The sequence below is a fragment of the Akebia trifoliata genome, chromosome 9, assembly GCF_017979445.1.
Source record: "Akebia trifoliata isolate Shusen 1 chromosome 9, ASM1797944v1, whole genome shotgun sequence".
NCBI classification, from domain to species: domain Eukaryota; kingdom Viridiplantae; phylum Streptophyta; class Magnoliopsida; order Ranunculales; family Lardizabalaceae; genus Akebia; species Akebia trifoliata.
In genome coordinates this window covers 16503865-16527189 of record NC_141383.1, presented here as the reverse complement: position 1 = coordinate 16527189, position 23325 = coordinate 16503865, and the positions used below count along the sequence as shown (strand labels likewise).

Below are 23325 nucleotides of genomic sequence, written 5' to 3'. Positions count from 1 at the left end.
TTCAAGTAAAACTCCATATCCAATAGCACTGACTTGGTGTGAAATTTTTCTCTCTAAACAAGAGTGAAAATGTGGGCTCTTCAGACCAATTAAAAAATATTTTGCAATGTATGTATGTTATGAATAAATGATCAAAACATTTTTTTCATAATCATGTATATTGTTTGTTTGTTCTTGTTGTAAGATTACAAGGCAAATTCGAATGTGAATAGTCTCTTCCAAATTCAAGGATTTTCACAATTCTTAAACTCAAACATGTAAAAGTCACTCAAACTTGACTTTAAAACATCAAGGACACGCTATCGTCAAGTACACGTTCGAGAGCGCATCCTTGAGGGGGTATTTGTAGGTAGGGGTGTCAATGGATAGCCGAAATCCGAATTCGAATTCGAATTCGAATTCGAAAAATCGGATATTATCCGAAATTTTCGGATATCGGATTCGGATTCGGATACCATTTTAAAATTCGAATGAATTTCGGATACGAATTCGGATATCGCGATATCCGATTCGATAATATCCGCTCCGATATAGAATATGTATTATGTATTTATGTTTTATAACAAAACTTTTATTTATGTTATATATGTTATTGTGTATTCGTTTTATATAACAAAATTTTATTTTTTAAACTTATCTTCTCTTCTCTGTCTCTCAACCACGTTAATGGCTAAAACGAAAACCAGTCGACTGTGGTCTTCGATCGAACTCCCGTAACCACCGTCTTCTCCGGTCGGCGAGCGTCAAATATATATTCTCTCTCTCTCTCTCTCTCTCTCTCTCTCTCTCTCTCTCTCTCTCTCTCTCTCTCTCTCTTCGAAGTTCGAATCAGTTGGACTGCTTTTTCGGAGGAAATGTGTGGGTTTCGAATGTCGACTGTACGAACTCCGATACGTATTCTCCGGTCGGCGAGCATGCAGGTATATATTCTCTCTCTCTCTCTCTCTCTCCGATCCGAACCAGTCGGAGGAAATATGTGGGTTTCGAGTCTTTCGACTGTGCGAACTCCGACTGTTCGATCTGTAGGATTTTTTTATCGGATATCCGATATATGTTTCGGATTCAAATTCGAATGTTTATTAGGGATATCCGATCGGAGTGATTTTTCGGGGGTTTCGACTGTGCGAACTCCGACAGATCGAAGACGACGGTATTTTGCAGGATTTTTTTTTCGAATCGGATATTATCGGATATCCGATATATTTTTCGGATTCGAATTCGAATGTTTGTTAAGGATATCCGATCGGATTCGAATTCGAATTCGGATAGTATTGTTTTTTTTCGGATTCGAATTCGGATATAGTAGTATCCGATCGGATACATATCCGTTGACAGGCCTATTTGTAGGCACCAAAATTTTGAAGAGGCTTTTACAAATTTACAAATAAAAATCCCTAATTTTATAATGGGCCTCAAATCTAAATTGAGTCCATTAAATGGGAACGTGCCTCTTACAAGCCTAGGTTTTGGGCTTTTGCAGATAAAGTCCATGACTTAAACAAAATCAAGTGATCTACATATTAAGTATTGGGCCCTATACCCAAATAAATAAGTTTGGCCCAATAATGATCCATAGAATCCTTAAAATGGGATTTGGACAAATTTAGCATTTTAAACAAATCAATTAAACCTCTTTAAGTTGGGGTATAATTGGAAAGCTAAATTACCTTTAGGTCTATAAATACAAGAGCCTCTCTCATTGAGAGGGGATTTGGATCACTTTCTCTCAGAAGACAGAAGCTCTTCCTCTAGAGAAGAAGAAGTTCTCAAGCCCTCCATCAAGCACAAAGCAAAGCAACCTTCTCAGCCGATAAAGCGCGAAGCTCGAAGAGAATAAAAACTACATACATCGTCACTATTTTATTTTGTACTTGACTGTTAATCAGAGGAAACACTGAGATCTGTATCTACTTTTCATCAAAAATCAATAAAATCATTTACAATTATATTTCACGAATCTCGAAGTAGATCCTTAGAAATTTATTGTCGACAGCCTTCAAAGGCATTTGTGCATGGAAAGACTTTTTTTAGTTGACCAGTGTATGAAAAGACTTACATGACAAATTATATTTTCTTCGTTAATTATTATTTTTATTTTGATTTTAATTATCAACTAAAATTTACATTAATTAAATCAATATGGATGGAAACTAAGAGTATCTGGATAGGTCTCCTCATTCGACTCCTTTACCCGTATTTGGAGAGGAAAAGACAAAGAAAAGAGTCTTCCAATAGCCTTTTCAAATTCTTTTGCATCACAATTTCGCCTATTTTCTATCCCAAATATGAGGTAGTTTTTGCATAAGCGCTATAAGTATTTCAAACCTCAAAATCACATAATATTACCATTTTGCCACAATCATTATTTACAATTTTTCACTTATCCAGCTAATGATATTATGTATCAAAAAATATGATATTACAAGTCTTTTCAAATCCAATATAATTATCATTTTACCACTCTAATTTTTTAAAAGTAATTTTTGCAAATGAAGAAGAGGAGATTGTTACAACACTCACATTTTATGACTTTCTCATATATTCTTTCTTCCCTATTTTTTAGGATAGGGAAGGAGAGGCCATTGGAGATGCTAAAAAAAAAAATCTCTCTACCTTCCCCACTTTTTATATATTTTTTTTTTTAAATTTACATAGAAGTCTTTCTTACTCTCTTTCCATACATGAGGGTAAATTGGTCATAAAAATTGATATAGTCGACTACCAAGGGCATTGAATGTAACTACGAACAATCTAGTCTTAAAATGTAGAAAGAGGGAATCAAGAATTTGATTGATTAAGGTCAGAAATAATTAGACATCCTTGTATTATCGTACATATGGTGGTGCCAACTAATTAGGTGGTCCAACAAATTTTAGTTTTATTATTTTTTACTTAAAAAGAAAAGAAAAACCTTAACATAAATTAACATGCCAAAATATATGTGGTGATGATGCGATTGATGTGGCAAGTGCATAGAATTGTAGATCTTTTTTCCTAGTGTACCCAAAGAAAAAAGATATATGGTTCAGTGCACTTAATAGCCACATAAACCATGGACTCTTTAGATATATCATCTTTCTTTATGATACTCTTCTTTTCTAATGTAAAATATAATAAATTGGGCGGTTAAGATAATCCAATGGTGCTATTATAAAGTATAATATAAATATTTGAACGATTAAGATCATGGACTGATTTTTGAAAAGATAATCTCCTAATTGTGGCCCACAATATAAAAATGTTGTGTAGTTAATATTGTCGCCTAATGGAAGAATTTGGTATGGAGTAATCCATTTTTTTTTCTCTTTTTAAGAAAAATACTTTTCTTACTAAATAAGATTTTAAGTCTTACTAAGGCAGTGTTTGTTTGCGTTATTTTTCAGCGCTTATTGCTAAAAAAAAATTAAATTCAACACTTTTTGTCAAAATAACGCGTTTGTTTACTCTATATTTTCAGCGCTTATTACTGAAAATAAGTGAAAAAAATTAAGCATTATTTTGATACTGAAAAAAAGTGCTGAAGCGGTAAACACTTCGCTTTTTTCGACACGGACAAGTATGCCCTTCGTTTTTTGAGCATGGACAATTATGCCCTTATTCTTGAAAAGATATTACCTCTTATATCTCATGGATAAGTATATAAGCACCTCACAAATTAAATACCTCACACCATGGCTAAATTATTTTGTCTTATATGAGTTAAAAGTTTTGGAATAAGTTGATTTTTGGTGAGGATGATCTTCTCATTAGTATATAAGCACCCCACAAATTAATAAACCCACACCATAGCTAAATTATTTTGTCTTATATGGGTTAAAAGTTTTGGAATAAGTTAATTTTTGATGAGGATGATCTCTACAATGAGGAGATCATCCTCACCAAAAATCAGCACATCCTAAAACTTCTAACCAACCCTATCAAACAAGTTCAAGAACCGTAAATCGTCCTTTTTTTTTTTTAAATTATTTTTGACGAGTTAGAAGTTTCAAAATGAACTGATTTTTTGGTGAGGATAATCTCTAGACCATATAGACCATCCTCACTAAAAATTTGCTCATTCAAAAAACTTTAATCCATATAAAAAAATAAAAAAGGCCATAGTGTGGGTTGCCCTTATTAATTAATAGGGTGCTTTTATAATTACACATCCTTCATTTCCATTGAACATTATTCATCCAAAATTAAGTTATTTTAATGTTGATTTCAAATTTTGGTGACTTGTAAGACATTATTATTTTTAATTTGAAATTTGTGGGCTTTTATAAATAAAAATTATTATTTATAAATTGAGGATTTGAGTATTATTTATTATTTAAAAATGAATTGTATTTTAATTTTATAAGAAATAATATATTTTATTGTGTTTGATAAGAAATGGGCATTTGAAACATGTAAACAATGTAAAAAATGATTGTAAGGGTAACAAAGACAATTTACCAGTTTAGCAATGTGTAATAAATATGATTCAGCATCTAAACAAACAACTTTTTTAGCACTTAAATTCAGCGCTTATAAGTTTCAATTCTTAATGCTATTTAGCACTTATTTTTTTCAGTTTAACAAATAGCACCTAAGAGTCGAATTGCTAAAATGGATTATCACATTGGCAATCCAACACCACAACCCTCTAGATTTCATGAATAAACTCATATCCTAAATAAATAAATAAAATGGGCTCCATCCAAGGTTTTGTCCTCTAACCCTGAAACATCGGATCATGTTTTTGAAGGCTTAATTAGGGTTTAGAAAGTGGTTTTTAAGGCCTAATTTACATAGACTTTAATGATAAACTATACGTTCATATTTGTTTATTTTTTTTTATATTTTATGTGATTTTTTTACTTAATTTTGGTTTACATAGACTTTAATGATAAATTATACGTTCATATTTTTTTTTTTTTTATATATATATTTTATGTGATTTTTTTACTTAATTTTGGTTATTTATTCATGACAGATCAAAGGTACAAGTAATAAAGAAAAGAAGTCAAAGGATTTGTGAGAGTCCATTGTACTTTAGAGTCCAGGACAAGGATCCAACCCAAGATCCAAGCCCATTTGGCCCACAACCACCGCGACGCGGTGAAAAACCCACGTGTTGCAGTAAAGTCCATGACATAAACGAAAAACTTGCATGGATTGGTTCGTTACGCAAAAGATTACGCAATTGGCTCAATTTTGTTATTGTGAGATATTTCGAGGGTTTCGGATTAGAGATAACCTATTAATCTCTATATATAGAGACCAAGGACTAGAGTCAAAAACTATCTCTTCTCTCCCCCTTCTTATTTTTATTTTTAATTTTCAATTTTTAGTTTTTTTTTTTTTTAAGCTTCGTAATTAGAAGAAGTAATTGTCAATTTTAGAACAAGATCAATAAAAGAAGCATCTTCTCTTTTCTCTCATCCTCTCTTTTATTTTCTATTTTAATATCTTCTTTTATGTTCCTTGTAATGGATATATGGTTAGAAACTCCATTAAAGAGGTCAATGAAGCTAGAGCAAGATATTCTTATTTGGTAGATTTGTGTTTGTTATATGCTTCAAATATTTACATGTAATGATATTCTAGTAACTAATCAGTAGATTTATCTTAGGTTATTCTGATTTTAATGATCTAAAGTTAGATCGGTTCAAGTTAGATCATGTTTTGTTAAGAATGCTTTAGGTGGCTTTTCATGATTTTGTTTATTTAAAATTAATCACATCTTTCAAACCATTATTTGTTCTAAAAAAGGGAATTAATCTTCTGATCCAACAACATTAGATTTATTGTTGGATTGACATAAAAATCAAACACAGATAGTCGAAAAAAACTGGTTGCTCTTGGTGGATTTGATTGATCTAAATCTACTTATATTTGCAACTTCAAGTTATGTTGTTTTAATATTTTCAATTAGGTTAATCTTTAATAAATCAATTTTAAATTGGCTACCTTATCTCTAATCTTTTTAAGTTAAGAGTTATGAATCCATGTTATCTCCGTAGATCGACCCCTTGCTTGTCAAGATTTGAATTATTTTTTATTATTAATTATGTGATAGTCTACGATGAACAATGCCGCAAGGTGAGCCCAATGAATCCTTAGTAAGAGTGGAATCCTTACAAACTTAATAAGACTAGTCGAACTATTAATGAAAGCATGGTTCTAAACCTCGAAAAATTGACATGACTACAATACCAATTAATTTAAGTTGAAAGATGACTTGTTAATCAGGATGAGCCAAATAAAAAGATATTGAATTTATAAATATTTTAAAAATAATATTTACTACTTAAGATAAATAAAAGAGATTTTTTTTTTTTATCCTCCACAAAAATATTCTATAGAAAAACAATAAGCCACATTGAATTTATAAATATTTTAAAAATAATATTTACTACTTTAATATTGATAAAAGAGATTTTTTTTTTCGTCTGCCTCCACAAAAAGTATTATATAGAAAAACTATAAACCATCTATGCTAGTGGGACTCCCTCTTTGGCCGGCACTTCTAAGTATGCCACATGGAAGATAACGGACTCCTCTTTCCCATGTGGCGTACTCAGAAGTGTCAGTCAACATGAGAGTCAAACTATGTCAATCAAGCTAATTGAACTTAATTGTCCAGATTCAAGCAGGAGCACACTCAAAGTGATTAAGTTTCTTGAGAATCTTCTCAATGTAATTTGATTGGGTAAAACTTAAATCCATCCTTCTAGTTGACAATCTTGATTCTCAAAATCATACTAACCTCTTCCATTTCTTAATGTATATGACCAAATAATTTGGACAGATTTTTTATCTTGTGCTTTTTTTTTAATTGGTTCATCTAAATTATAGAGTTCACCGGAGAGTTGGTCCTGATGAATTTTAGAGTCGAATCATTCAATTGAGTCAAGTCAACTCAAATTGTTCTATTCTACAGCAATGTACTAGCCAATTCCGTGGTTCGGAAGGAGAACAGACAGTACATTCAGGGGAGGGAACAATCGGGCGGATATAGCCGCCTAGACATGGTCTACATGTGGCACCCGGGGCAAACGAGGTATCACAACCTAACCATGATATCTAATGAGAACTGGCCCACAACTCCAAATTGCACAACAACACAACTGTGACGACTTCGAAGGGAAATAGGTTATTGAGGGGAAAAAAATGCAAGATTGATTGGGCAACCTCAGATCATACAATCGATTTTTGTGGCTCCCTCTTACAATGACAAATTCCAAAACCATGGTTGAACATGGGGTGGTTATATTTTTTTCATGAATTAGGATTATGTACTCCCCAAGTAGGGTTGGAACCATACCCCTGACACTCTTATCCACCATCTACCACCTTTTTTTATGGCTTACTCGTAAAAGTGTACTAGAGACCCCCAAAACCAATTTGATCACTAATTTCTAGACATTTCACTCAACAATTAATATGATAGACCTTACTGATGCTCATAGGTTATGAGTTGATACCCAGTATGAGCATTAATTCCTCAGAGGCCACCCACGAGGGCACACCCTCACTTACTTGGTGCTTGTGATTTGCTGGCATTGCACGTGCCCAAGACTAATCCTTGGACAAGATCATGGTCAATGGACTGGGTAAAGCCCAGATGCAGCCCCAATCCATTGTCTTTAAGGATACCCAGTTATTACAAAAAATAAATATGATAGACCTTATATAATGATCAGACCATTATTATTATTTTGTAAAGATTTATTGGGCAGACCCATCTCTTCCAATTTTATTACAACAACTCCCTTACTTAATCAAGCTTGTTACTCAACAAACCTTACTTTATCGTCGTACATAAAAAAATAAAAATAAAACCTTACTTTATAAATCAAACTAGAATGACTAAGTAAGATTTTAAATCTTACAAAAGGTCTTTGGCCCATATGGATTATCAAATTGGCAATCCAACACGACACCCTTCTACATTTCATGGAAAAATGAAAAAAAAATGAAAAAAATTTAAAATTAAGAATTAAAAAATCTTTTTTGAATTTGATTGAAGGTGTTGAAAAAGGATGACTACTGAACACTTAAATTTAAAACTACAATTAATCTTTTTTTTATTCGTACTGGAGTGACCACAAGATTGTACCTCATATCTCATTTTCCTAACATTGAAGTGTTTAGGAACCATAGATGCTTTTTATCGAGACACAATTGAAAACGCATCTATGGTTCCAATACATTTCCTTGTCAGGAAAGTAAGATATGAGGTACAATCTTAAGGTTACTTTAGCATTATTCTTTTTTTTTTCTTCAAAGTTTTAGAATTTTGTTTTTTATAACTCTGGGCATCAAATCATGATTTTTGATGCCACACTCAATCCGGTTAAGATCCACTCCACAATATGCTAATTACAAAGTAATTGCTTCAGTTTAAATTATACAACATAGATTCCTACTTGAAGGTTGTTGGGAATAAACTTCATAAAGTAAGGCTCGTTGGAGTTGTAAGAGCTCCTAGAGGGTTTTTTTTTTTTTTTTTTTTTTTTTTATAAATAAAATAATCAAATCCTATAAACCCAGGGTGGGGGATTGAAAACCTCTTCCCATAATTCAACACATGCCACTTAAGCCTTAACCCAAGCGATTGAATCCTAAAATATCTCTTTTTTAAATTTTCTTGAATTGTTTCTAATGTGGCATGTGTTGAGGGGAAGCGGTTCCTCTGTAGCACATGACTCCTATAACAACCTTCTAGCATGGTTTCATGGATGAGAGAGCACCACTTAAAATATTAAAAGTTTAGTACTCCTTCATTTTTAAAGACATGGTTCTACGTAAATAAAAAAAAAAAAATTATGATATTTTTTTAATCAGACCTAAGTCATGATCAAAAGAGGTTGAAATGTAAATTTTTTTTTCTCTAGAATACCTTTCAATCATCCATTGATACTGTGCAATAACCATTTGGTAAAGAGAATTTGTTTCCACCCTGGGTGCTTGCGATCTCAACTCTTATAAAAATGCAACAAATAGGTTTGCCGAGAAAATCTCTCTATTTTTTTTTTGACATGGAATGTGGCACATGAATAATGGAAGCAGATTTTCAACCTTCCACCGGAAGTACAGGATCATCTCTCTCGTATACACGTTCCTCTGTCTCCAGCCTTTAATTAGAATCTCTCACTCTTTTTAATTCCATGAATGTCTCAAAAGTCTATTTTCTTTGTATTTTCTTTGCTGTCTTTGGACTACTTGTCCGCCACTTTCAACTCGTTTCGAATCTCCGGCGATACTCTCCAGCCGAAACCGGCCGGAATCTGACACACATTTCCTAAAATGGAAGATTACCTGCAACTATTTGTTGACGAAACGAGCTTTTACAACCGTGTTGTGCTCGAAAACCTTTACCCGGAGAATCTATGGATTCGACTCCCTCACTGTCTCCAAACTTGGATTCGAAACTACACAGGAGGAACCCTAATTTATTTCATATCTGGATTTCTATGGTGTTTCTACATCTATTATTTGAAAAGAAACGTTTATCTTCCTAAAGGTATCGATTCTTCACTTTCTTGATGATTTTGATTGGTTTTTTGTTCATCTTTTTGTGTTGGTGTTAGTTTGTGTTGGATGTATTTCATTTTTGGGTTTGTTTGTTTGTTTGCTTGTTTTCTCGAATCTTGGATTTGTCGTAAGTTTTCTGGAATATTTATAATTAAAAAAAAAAAAAAAAAAAAAAGCAAATTTTTGGGAACTTGTTTTGTTTGATCCAAGTTTGTGATTCCCACCTTTTTCCTTAATTTTTTGTTTGAGTGTTATTTTGCGAAAAATCACTATTGACTGATGTTAAAATAAAAAAAAGACAATTTTTTTAATGGGATAGGTAAGTCTGTTTTAGCGAGATCAGTAATTCAGTGATGGTGAGAATTGAACCCATGTCCATGGTATCATCAGTTGTATGTCTCGTAGAATATGTACAAGTCATCGAACACCATTGGGAATACTAGGTGAATATTTGAGTTAACATTAAAGGGACTATGAAATGATCTTATTACAACAAGCCCTGTATTGTTCAATTTCCTGAAGAAAAATTCTGTTTTAGGTATGAGATGTGGGAGGTTGAAACTTTGCCCTATCTCGTGTTGATGGATGTATTGTATTGTTGATTGCTTGAGAAGATGTATGGGGACATGGTTTGGAATGCCGATAATTTGTGACCAAATATATACACTAGGATGTTGGAAAAAAGTCTAGTCGCTATTCTTTCATTTAAGATAGGGTGTCCAAGTTTAGCCAGTTCAGTCCTTCAAGGACATTGAGGGTTTTGAGGGGATATTATTTAGGCTCTTGTGTAGATGGGTTTGAAGTGAAGTTCTTTAGGTCTCTGCCTTCCTTCTATCTGATGAGAACTTTGTGGGTCTGAGAGTGTACACTTTAAGCCTGCCCACTCAGATGCGGAGGGTTTGAACTATGAAGTGAAACCCTTTAGGCTCTCCAGTAAGGTTGAGTGGTATGGGGAGAGAGTCTTTAGGCCCATGGGTGCTCAGTTCGGCAATGAGCTATTTTGCATTTTGAACACATTGAGGGTCCAAAGAGAAACTCCTTGTGCTCAAAGGCTGGGATTGAACAAGGTTAGCTTTGGTATCTTCTATTTCTTGGGCATCTCAACCTTGGATATTGCCGTAGAAAAATGAAGTTTGATGTTTTAGGTCTTACAGAAGTAATTATACGAGGATCAAGTATTATTCAATAATACCTTGAGGAAGTTTGAGTTGATGATTATAGAAGTATCTTGTGTTTTTTTGCTAGGCAAGCCGGGAGTTAGTGGTCAATAGAGGTGAAGGTGGGTTTAACAAGATTCGAACCTAGGGCTTGGGATCAACGCTCATCAAGCCTTACCAACTAAGCTAAGTTGGTACCTTCAATTCTAGGAGTATCTATAAGAATGAAAATTATGAATGCCTTCAAAAGAAATTCAAATCAAATGGTTCTTTTTAAAACATTTGAAGGAGGCCACATCACTCTTACTTCCTCCAAGTTCTATTCGGGCCTTTTACCTTAAGCTTGTTTTTGAATATGATGGGTGTTTGTCGTTTGGCCCTAATTGAAAGATTGTCCTTCTTCAGACGCCTGCAGTCTTGTTTGGATATGAAATTCCCACATACAACAGTTCTAGAAGTTTTTATGAGTATGTATGAAGGTTTGTCAATGAGTACATTTGAGGCCTAATAAAGAATGTGTTTGAATCCTAGCATTGTAAACATTTGGCAGTGGACAAAGGTAGCCCTCGATCATTTCATTGCCTCTAGGATGTATGACTTTCTATGATAGTAGCAACTAGCAATGAATATGGGAAAAATACAATATTGACTGACTTTTCTGTGATATAGCTTCTTTTCTATCACCTAGATCCTTCTTTGATACATTGCAAAATAGAACAAATGAAGCTCTTTGATGCCAAGCTAACTAGTAATGCTTAAGCAATAATATAAAAATCAGAATGAGATAAAAATGATCATATGGTGTGGGAGGGTCTTGTTTAATTTTTATTATTGTAAGCTGCCCTCATGCTTAGTTGTAAGGTCTCCTTGTCATAGTATGAGTCAAAGAACAATCTTGCTACCTGTGGAATAGAGAATGAAAGATAACCAATTACTTTAGATGATCAAACTCTATGGAAGTATTTCTATCCAAGACTATTCTCTTCAAGAGGGGAGGATGTAATATCTCCAAGGGCAGAGGATGGTACCATGTTCAATGGCCAAAAACTATAAAGTGTACTAGGCTCATGATCTATACTATTTCCAAGCGCTAATGACTGAAATGTCTTCCAACCGTGGCATGCGTACAACTTTTATTGTTGGAAGCCTTGTCCTTACCATCTGCCTATTCCTATGGTCCTGCTTATCACAAATACATTCCATAATGTAAATTTCAGCTGCCATCTCTAATGAAGTTTGTAAACAATGACATTTTTCTTTTTCATCCATGGCTTCATACCTATTCTTTTTACAAGTATGCAAGTTAACGGTTAGTAATTAGTACGTGAAGGCAGGTTTTGAACCATGGTCGTGGTGTCAACACTTACAAACTTTAAGTAAGTTAGCTAGCTGGCACCTTCATCGTTCCATACCTTTTTGAAAATTTGTTACTGTTCATGAGCTCTCTACTCTTGGAATAATTCACCCTTATAGTTCTTATGAAGTGATTCCACCATGTGTAATCGTTAACCCAGATTTTGTGGATAAGGCTTGATGATGATGATGATGACAACGAAGTAAGCCTCTTGATTCACGTGGTTTTTATTTAAAACTTTTAATATTAGTTTTATTTATTTTGAACTCTAGAATATGGTTGAATCTTTACTTTTGATACGATATAACTCATTTGTTTTATTATGCAACATTCAAGTTGAGTACCCAAGGTAGTGTTAAATTGACTGAACAATTGTAGGAAGAGTAAAGCTTTTGGATTTAATGAAGATGAAAACATTAAAAGGTTTGTGTGTGCTTTATTTTTTGTACTCTTGTTGTTTGCAGTTTGGGTGTTCTTTATGTACCTCCTTAAGATGTGGGCGTCAGTGGAAAATATTGGAGATCATCCAAAGAGAGTGTTTACAAGTCCAATTTGATTTGATACCTTATCGGGTTTGGTCCTTATCTGAATGAATCTTAATCGGATCCCAAAACCTTGCTCCAAACATAGTTATCAACAGTTGGATCTTGTCCTGATTGGTATTCAATTTGAAAATGGTTATCCCCAAGCAATTCTGAATCTTATTGTATTGGATCTTTATTGAACCCCAAAACTTGACCTGGCCCCTCAATTATCCATTTGGATAGGAGGTCTCATCCGATCTATAACCCCTACGAACCCTATCATAATAGCCTCCTACTCCCACAAGTAGGAAGCCTTTACAAACTTTCTTATTAGACGACAGAACCAAATCAGAAAAGGTCACGCTTATGGAATTTCCCTCACACCATAAGTTTTCCCAAAAAGAACTCAATCCCTCCCATCAACCAATTTCTTTGAAGTATGCCCTCGTGTTGGAATCTCTCTCCAACCAATAGGACTGCTGGTAGAATGAACTAAATTGCTCTCCCAACATTTTAGAAAATAACCGTATTTTCTCATTAATGCTTTGCTCTACGGGCTATCAAAGTCTAGGGAAGATACCCACGGTTGGGAGAGTGAGTTAAGGAGGGACCCCACAGTTGTGGAGTGTAGCGTGGAATCTTGAAGGTCTTGCCTCTTTTTCAGGCGAAGGGCTCGCTTTAAAATTGGTGATGGGAGGAGGCTGCGCTTCTGGGAAGACATTTGGTGTGAAGAGTCAACTTTAAAGGACAGCTCTTTTTAGTGTGCACCGAGCAGGATTTGCGTTGGGACTATGGTTTTAGAAGGGCATTTAATTATTAGGAAGTAGAGGAGTTGTCTAATTTGTGCACTTTGCTGGTGGCTTTCACTCCTGCAAATGGTTCAATGGACTCCAGAGTTTGGAGAGATTCTAAGGATGGTTTCTTTTTGGTGAGATCATTCTATAGGTCCCTACTTGAGGATGTTGGGCTGGATGTCCCGACAGTAGCAATTTGGGGACCAAAATTATCGTTAAAAATTGCTTTCTTCATCTGGACAACAACTCTAAGTAGAATTCTCACCTTGGATGGGTTTATTTGTTGGGGGCTATGCACTCCAAACTTTTGTTGTATATGCAAGAGGGATGGAGAATCAGTGAGACTTGCTTGTGCATTGCACCATGGCTCATGAACTTTGGATGCTGTTCTTCGACTTGTTTAGTATAAGGGTTTGTCTCCTCTTTGGTCAAATGTCCCTTCTCGGCCTGGCTAAGTTTGAGTGTGGGCTTCTCCCTGTCCAAGCACATTTTTGGTCCCTTGCTCCCTTCGCCATTTGTTGGAGTATTTGGAAAGAAAGGAATCTCAGAGTTTTAAAGGAAATGAAGACTCTTTCGATATCATTGGTCTAAATCCTTTGATGAGTTCAATGGTGGCTTTTTTGAGGATTTTATGGGTAGATGGGAGTAGATTTGTAGTCTTTCTTGATTTAGTTGGCTTCATTCTATAATCTTTGTTGGTCACCTCGATCACTTTTAATGAAATCTGCTTTTACCAATCAAAAGAAAAAAATATCCCTATATCATAGTTCTTGAGTCATTTCCCAAGGACCACTTCTTCATATTTGGAGTACTCCTCACCCCAAACCCCACATTTCATTTTGGGATTCACACTTGAGTCCACTTCAAAAAAATAGATTTTTTTTTCCTTCTTTCCCAAGCCTTGCCATAGAAAACCGTGCATCAGTCTCTCCAACCTAGTATCCACACTCAGACTCATATGCATAAAATGCAATATTATGGATTACTCTGTTGTTTCAGAATATTTCGGGACATTTATGGTGTGTCAGTGTGGGAAGTTGTGATTTAATTCTAACTTTTACTTGATCTCTTTAAGCATTTTTTCGATATTTATTTGAGAAAAGAAACTAGTTTTTATTAATTTAAATGTAATGTTTTGGCTTGCATAGATACGTTAGCTTCGTTTTTTTTAAAATGTCAGAACACTGAAATTGAACCTTGCTTGTAGTTTTATCAAAATTTTCTTCACAACAACTCAACTATTGTTTTTCTCACTATCCTAGGCATGTAAATAAGATGGCTTACTTTCGAACAAAGGGAGGCATACAAAGATTCTTTTTTTTTTTTTTTAATGCATGGATCTCTTGTCCCAAACTGCATATATCCTTCTTCTCTTTTGATGTTTTTTTTTTGTTACTTGTCCCGAAAAATAGGCAAGATCGCTCTATTTTGATTTTCTTGGCTCTGGACAAGGTGGGATGGAGAAACAATTTTCTTTTAGCCAAACCCCAAATCTTTGGGAAAAGACTTAGTTGTTGTTATAGGCAAGACTTTTCCATGTTAAAGTAGTGTCGTTTTCCAGTGTATGGTCTCATGGTATATGTGGAATTTGTCCAATATGTATGGACCATATGTCTAGTTTGACTGTGTAGACTTGGGAGTCTGAACGTGGTCTGTCATCTCTGCTAGTTTAATAAGCTATTCTTCCTGGTCTGCTTAAACAACTCCAAATAACTCGGATTTGAAGTGTGAAACTTGTTAGCTGAATGACTTGAAAGGCAGTCCCATGCTCTAAATCCTTTGACATGATGCATAAGAAACATTTTGATGTTATTTCTGTCCAAATTAAAGTGGATATTTCGGAATTTTCTTACTTTATTGGGGATTATCTTTATTTATTTTTATTTCTTTATTATGAAATGTCCTCTCATGTTTGTATGAGTGTGTCTGGGATTGGTGTTTTTAAAGGTGAATTTTCATCGAACTGAAATAAAGAAGAGTGAATAAAGGGGTTAAAGCTTGCACTGATGCCTCTCCAAGTTAACGATTTCAGGTATCTGTTTGAATGCTTGTTACAGATGCTATACCTTCAACGAAGGCCATGCTTTTGCAAATAATTGTTGCAATGAAGGCAATGCCTTGGTACTGTGTTCTTCCGACACTTTCAGAGTACATGGTTGAAAATGGCTGGACAAGGTGTTTTTCTAGGATAAGTGATGTTGGTTGGCCTGCATACCTTGCTTATTTGGCAGTTTATGTTGCATTTGTTGAGTTTGGGATTTACTGGATGCATAGAGAGTTGCATGATATAAAGCCTTTGTACAAGTATCTTCATGCAACACACCACATCTACAACAAGCAAAATACACTTTCTCCATTTGCCGGTAATTTCTGTTTAATATTGAATTCAGTTATGACAGATAGTTCTTGTGAGGTTAAAATGAACCAATTTTGCGTTGCATGTTAGTGTAAACGATGACTTGCCTCAGATTAGTGGGATTGGTGCTGAATCATGAAAATATTTTTTTATTGCAATTTTTTATAATATTCATGGAAAAATGCAACACTTGCAATGGAAAACATAATTTCTTTGGTAAGGCATAGGTGATTATGATGATCATTGGAACTTTTTTCTTTCATCTTTTGACATTACCTGATCTGAATTTAGGACCACATGTTTGTATTTGTGTTCTACAATTCCTGATTGTCCTCTAAAAGTGGTTCTGTCAAGATAGCGAATGACCATTCGGTATCTGTCAGCACATGTATTTTGTCTTCCTTTTTTTCTGATTCTCTGTTGATAATCCTCTTTTCTTCAATTGTCTTGCACTGGTCTTGCTTGTACTCCACTTGGCCAAATTTGTGTCTATTTTAGACACCCAATAGGGTGGGACCATGGCACCATACAGCACTAAGCTCCACTGCGTAGTTGTCCCATGCATGCTTTAGGGTGTTATAGTCAGCTATGAGCTCCCAAGAAGGACAACTTGAGTTGGGAAGGCTGACTCGGGTAGCATAGCAAGCGTGCATGAGTGCCGCATGGGTGAGAAACATGTAAATTACAGCCTTAGATTATGTGCCAGCTCCTGCTCACACTAGTTGGTATTTTTCTTACCTCTTTTAAAACATTGAAGACCCCCTTCAATGATTTACATTGGCAGTATGTTGCATATTCTAGAGAAATTTATTCTCTTAGCAACCAGAAGACAATGGTGTATGTCGAAGACAGACAATCATATTGAATTAATTCCTGTTGACAGTACTGTTTGTTTATATTTTTTTAATAGAACTTCATTTCAATTAAATAAAATAAAGAAAACCAAGAACAGAAGTGACCCCTCAGCACATTTTCCATCATTAACCATCCCTGCAAAACACAGCTAGGGGACCCAGGTATGTTCAGTTCGGTATCAAAACATCAAAGATTAAATTAGGTTTCTTAGATGAGAAGAATCTCAGTTGAATAGTACCACGAAGTATCTGGGAGAAGGTAATCCTCAACAATACTTAGAAATAATGGGTGGATTTCATTTCTCATGTGCTTTGATTCCAACATTTCGGCAGGTCATTTACCAAAGTCTGATGTTGACAAATAATGAAAGCATTTTTTCTTTTCTTTTTAGAGAACTTCTATTGCAACACCAACTTTTGCTAATGCCTCCCCATGATGTGTGCTAATTCTTGGTGATTTACATAGGGATTAGGGTGGCATTAGCAAAAGTTGGTGTGGCGATAGAATCTTTTTTTTCCCTTGATGCATATATTTCGCAGAAGATTGCTTATGCAGAAATTGATTGATGATTTCTTTGGTCATGTTCTGTTTGATGGGTTTCAAGAAATTTTGAGAAGTAATTGTATCTGACACAGCACATTTACTCTTAAGATGTAAAATGACTAAAAATATTTATGTGTCATGTTTAAGCATCATTCTATGTGAAAAATGACATTTTTCAGTTAAAAGCGAAAGAATAGTTCGGCATTTGCTCACTGGTTTTGAATGTCAAACTGATAAAATCTAATTGTAATAATTTAGTATTTATTTATTTGTTAATGTTAGGTCTGGCATTCCATCCACTGGATGGGATACTACAGGCGGTGCCTCATGTGATAGCACTCTTCCTGGTGCCAACCCACTTCACAACTCATATCATTCTCTTATTCATGGAGGCCATATGGACGGCAAACATTCATGACTGCATAGATGGAAAACTGTGGCCAGTCATGGGTGCCGGTTACCACACAATTCACCACACAACATACCGTCATAACTATGGCCACTACACAATATTGATGGACTGGATGTTCGGAACTCTTCAGGACCCTATGTCGGACCTGGCCAAGAAGGTTACTTGATTTACTTGCTGGTGTGGTGCCTGGTCTTTTGTAGCTTTATTTTGGTGATTATATTGGTTTACCTAACTGGTTTAGGCCTAAACTTCAAGCTCTTAGCTTTGCAAACTCCTCTCCTCTTTCTTTCTTTTTTATCCTTTATTGATTGCTTTGTTTTGTCAGGAGATTGCTTGTAAATCATATTCATGAACTTCATGTAGAATGTCTTATTATTCATGTCTAGAAAATTGTAGCTGAAGTCTCGGACAAGGAATATGTGTGTTTTTTCAATTAGTTGGAATAAGACTCAAATCGGTGCCAGCCAGTCTAGCTTATAATTTTCACTCAATTTTCAGAGCTTTTTTGCTAAAATGTGAAATTAACAAACACGCTATTTTAAGCGTAACTGCTGAAAATTATCACTTCAGCAATAAGTGCTGAAATTAGACTTAAACAAGCAACCTTTTAGTACCTGTTCGTTGACAACATCCCTGAACGATGGGAGTTCTTCTGACGCTTCTGATTGACTACCTTGTGTTTCTATAAGTTTGATTTGGCTAAGACTGTGTTTCCATTAAGTTGTTTTATAGTTGTCTTATTGAATTGTGTGCAGGAAACACTTGGGTACCCAAAATGCACATACTGCAGATTGAAAGTGGAAATTGACACCCTCTTGGTTTTCGTGAATATTTAAGATAGCCCCGTGTTTTTTATTAGATAACATACCCCTAGACTGAAGTCTTCCATGAGACTATGAAACTCCTTTTTTTTTTCTTTTTTCGTTTTGTTTTTTGAAATTTAAAGAAAATTATCTATTTTTTTTTAGTAAAGTTACCAGATATTTTCAGAGATAAAAATAAAAGTAACGGAATGTTTAACTGGAAATGATTTTTTTTTTTTTTTTTCATACGTCATTTTAAGAAAATTGTTCTTTCTCCAGAGCTAGATATCACTTGAAATGATGATCTTTTATGAGAAGGTCTATGAATTTACTCCAGGGGTTCCACTCATGGTTATTCTTCAGTTATTGTCAGGAAGGAAAAAAATTTATAATGCCATTCTCTCAAAAATCGTCCCTGCCCAAAACTAGAAACTCTCTTTGTGATATTTTTATAGTTGCATCAATCATGAACAAATATTTTTTGAAGAAATTTATTTTCTTATAATCTTTTTTCTAAAGAATTAATTTAATTAAGAAAAATAGTTTCTCTACACAATCATATGCATCATTCTTTTTAGTTGAAATCTTTCCATAAGGGAAAAACAATTTAACGTTAAGTGAATAAGTCAAGGAAAAGGGAGAGATGCCTTTGATGCATCAAGTGGAAGCCTAAGAACTAGTGTGGAGCTCATTTCCGTCACACCTTGAGATAAGGACATGTGCCTTGCCTAAGCCCACAACAAAGAGTTTGAGTTCAAGAATTTGCTTCGGTGAAACACCCAAACAGTCAGGAAGTCAGGTTATAAAAGACTAACACGAAGAAACAGGGATGTAGTGTATCCCTAGAAAAAAGATCTATGCATATGTGTCCGAGCCACGTCAATTGAGTGAAGACTTTTTAGTTAGAAAATCAGCGCTCTTCCACGAATTCCAAATTAAAAAAATTAAGAAAAAAAAAGGAGAATTACTAAAAATAAAAGGATTGAATTTTTAATTAATTATTTTTTTTTTTATTATAGAAATTACTGTAAATAAATTAACATGTCTCTCACGTTTTGTGAAATCTTTGGAATGTCCAGCATTTTGAAGGTTCCTTTGCAACGAGTACTAAAAGAGTAAGGCTAGTCTTATAAATTAGGAAGATGTCAAATCTTGTCGTTAAGCTCACTTTATGGCATTCAAAGATATGATCCAATGCTACAAGGACGTAAAGGATAATATTCTATGAATTTTTAAAAAATTCAATTTTAAAATAATTATTTCTTATCATAAAATTTTAATTTTAAATTTGAGAGTTTGATAGCCGTTCATTTTCAAAACCTTGGATCAAGTAAAAAAAAAAAAGATTTTTTTTTTAATAGTATTTCCATAAAATCTAGAAATCTGTGGTGTTTGACTGCCAATTTAGTATTCCATTTGAGTTCAACTACCCTTAGTAAGATTTGAAATCTTAATAAGTTAGTAAATAAAGTGTTGTGCTACAATGCCTGCATAAGGTTGGCAATGATCTAGTTTTTATCCACTATCCAATTTGATCTGAAAAAATTGGATTGGGTATGAAATTTGGATTTATGGGTAAGATTCAGATTATAATTTTAAAATCTGAAAAGATTTCAGATCAGTTTTGGATTAGTCTAAACTCGATCCGATCAAAACCTGATTCGATGTCTTTATTATGAAACATAGTTGTAGACACCCCAATTTGAATGGCTCCCACTTGAAAATAATCCATAAAAATGCATTTTTGTCAACAAAAAAAATCGTCAACAGGCTTAACGGCCCAAATATTAAAAATAAAAATAAAAAATGTTTAAATCAAAAGTCAAATAGCCCAATGGCCCACCGTAAGACTAATTTATCATCTAAACCATACCACTTTCTCAACCCCATCATCTTCTCAACCCTTCACTCCTCTAACTCCAAATCTTCTATCAAGTTTCGAGCCCATTTCTAAGCCCCATCTAAACCACAAATCCTACACATACCCTAACATAATTGAGTCCAACCTAACTCCTAAGCCCAATAGATCAAAAATCGATCATAGTGCAATCGAATCTTATGCCCAAATCCCCTACTCAAGCCCAAGATCATACTCATGATCACAATCAATCACCACAAAAATCAATGATTATAAAAAATAAAATAAAAAGGACACTTGTCACCACCACAACCCACCTCCCTAAATCCATCTACCCAATCCAATCACCATTATCAAAAAGCTAGCCAACCTACACCCATGTCATAACCTACCCCCATCACTCTCTCTAAACCTTTCACCATAAGTCATCCCCACACCCATTTTCCTCAATTAACTTACCTAACACACACACCTCATACCTCTTTGATACTTGTCATCATCCCTTCCACACTCCCAAAATATCAATAATCACCCCCTTTACATAATCATTCTTCTAACCAACACTCACACCCCCTAACCTCACCTGATACTCAACTCATTTAAGTTGAAAGATCCAACTCATTAGGGTCAAAAGTAACTCCATCCATTATTTTTTACCAAATTACCCCTCCCTAACTTCAAAATGACAAATACCCTATGCTTAAACCTTATGCAATTCTCCCTCGCTCTTTTACTTAGACATTTCAAATCACAAATGCCGTCCTCAAAACCTATAAAAAAACCCTTCTCTCCATTTTAAAAAAAAAATGCTTGAACACCCCCCTTCAAGTCATCTCTCTCTATCTCTAATGCTTTCAAGCCCATTAGAAATTCTAAAAATTTCCCGATCTCTCTCTACTCAACTTTCATCCTTTCTCTTATCAATTTGTCATTATTTAAAAAAAAAAAAAAAAAACTCATATAACTCTATTAAGGACTCAAGAAAAAGAAGAAAGAAGGTTTAAGCCTCAAGGTGGGTTAGAAACATAGATATTACACCCCCTCCCCTCTCCATCTCCCTCTTTTAACCCTCTCCGACACCTCTTTAATTTTGTTTAGAGAACCCTAAGGTGTGATGTTCATCATCCCCTACCTCCAATAAATCGAGCTTTGGTTTGATCAAAAGTGTAGGTTTAAAAAAAATCATTTTAAACCCTCAAATACAATTGACTCACGCACCACTCAACTTGTTTTGAAGCTATCGGTAATTAGGCCCTTCTCAACTCATGAGAGTGGGCCCCACAATCATAAGCCAACACTTTTCAAAATAATGTCCCTAAGGCGAGACTTGTGAGGGGATTGTCCCTTTCAATGAGATGATCCTTTCGATCTAAACTGATATTAAACCCCTTACATTTAAGGGTACAAATTGTTGTTTATTTGACTTTTTCTTTTTTTCTTTTGTATTTCCTAAAAATTATTATTTTTGGTGGAGAGAGAAGGGTGTCTAACATCATCCCCTCTCTTTAATTGAACACTTACCTAGATCTTAGGTGGATCGGTATTCTAATCCGTATGAGAGTCACTACAAAACCTATTTTTCCTAAAATCATATTTCAGGTGCTTATTCACACATTTTTCTAAAAACAAGAATGATAGCAACTCCAAATTCGAAAATCATGTATTTGCAATAGTTTTAATGGGTTCTTATATCTTTCCATTAACAAAGAAAAAGGAAGAAAAAAATATTCCCTTAATCCATCACCTTCAAGAGAACCTTTCCCAAAACCCATTTTCCTCAAACTCATCAACGATCAAGCCTCCAACTCATTCTATCATTCCAGGTATGCTCATATATATAGGAACGGTTCAGCAGCCCTAAAGGTTGCCAAGTTTGGTGCCAAACATTTTTCAAATATATGGGTTAGAAGCTTTGGAATGAGCTGATTTTTGTGATGATGAAAAATCAGCTCATTCCAAAACTAATAAACCTCATCAAAAGTGATTTGCAAAAATTGGACGGTCCACAATTCTTCAACCTGTAAACTAGGGTTAGAAGTTTCAAAATGAGCTGATTTTTTGTGATGATGATCTCTTCACCGTAGAGATCATTCTCACAAAAAATCAGCCTATTCAAAACTTCTAACCCTATCAAAAGTGATTTACAAAAAATGTTTGGCACCAAACTTGACAAACTTTAGGGCTTCCGAACTGCTCCCTATATATATATATATATATATATATATATATATATATATATATAGATATATATTATATTATATATATATATATATATATATATATATATATATATATATATATCTCATTTATTTCCTTCTCTTTATTTTTTCTCCATAAAGATATCAAGAGAAGCTCCCTTTTTACAATAATGGCTCTTTATCTATTAAAGCAAAATCCTAAAGTTCTAATCTTGGAAATACATGTACTCATTAAAGCCCCTACTAGTTTATCAAATCAAACTTGATTCTTTCTCTATATCCACTAAACTCTAATTATTTCTTCCCAAAGAGATGAAACAATGGGAAGAAAAGGTTTTGCCATTCTCAATTTTTATCTCCACCCCTGAATCCAAGGTATTCTTCCCCTTTTCCCTCTTCCTTTTCCCATCAAAAAGGAAAAAAAAAGCTAGGTATTTCTCTCAAACTTAGATTTTCTTGTGAGTCCAATTTGTTTGTTTTTTGTTTTTTAAATGGAGTTAAGATCAAATCGGACTAGGTTGAATGAAATTGAAATCGGATTAGATTAGGTTCCAAGATTCATTGATTCGATCAGATATGGATCATGAGAAAATTTTTTGGATCACAGTGGCTTGGGGTAGATCCGGTACCGAACTGATTCGTTGCAACCTTAGCTCTCAACCCATTACCTGGTCTGGAAGATGTAAACCGCTAGTGTCCAGCGATTAACCCTTTTTTTTATATTTAAAAATACTAATTTTTTTTAACAATTAATTAAAATATTAACCCTATTTTAAGAATTTTTCCCTAAAAACAAGTCGGTGACGATTTTTACATCTCTGACGTGGTGGTGTGCATATAATCGTAGATTCAATTTCCTCGAGATACGGTAAACACACGTACGTTTATGTGTGCACTGTAGTAAATCCGATGTCACCTTAGCATTGGTGTCAAAAAAAAAAAAAAACATAAAAGATTTGGGGTTCTC

At 34.3% G+C, this 23325-nt stretch overlaps 1 protein-coding gene across 1 annotated transcript; it reads left to right on the top strand.

Moving 5' to 3' along the window:
* The first annotated feature begins 9058 nt into the window (after positions 1-9058).
* On the top strand, positions 9059-17962 carry LOC147394418 (delta(7)-sterol-C5(6)-desaturase-like). The gene is made up of 3 exons (XM_086453448.1): positions 9059-9493; positions 15391-15696; positions 17370-17962. Exons 1-3 carry the CDS (start codon positions 9277-9279, stop codon positions 17663-17665), a joined length of 819 nt encoding a protein of 272 aa, XP_086309574.1. The 5' UTR covers positions 9059-9276; the 3' UTR covers positions 17666-17962.
* Positions 17963-23325: the final 5363 nt, after the last annotated feature.

Excerpts from the sequence above, each read along its gene's own strand:
- LOC147394418 (XM_086453448.1), top strand. The coding sequence starts at position 9,277 with ATGGAAGATTACCTGCAACTATTTGTTGACGAAACGAGCTTTTACAAC. Across the intron at positions 9,494-15,390 it reads AAACGTTTATCTTCCTAAAG|ATGCTATACCTTCAACGAAG; the intron begins GTATCGATTCTT and ends TGCTTGTTACAG. Across the intron at positions 15,697-17,369 it reads TACACTTTCTCCATTTGCCG|GTCTGGCATTCCATCCACTG; the intron begins GTAATTTCTGTT and ends TGTTAATGTTAG.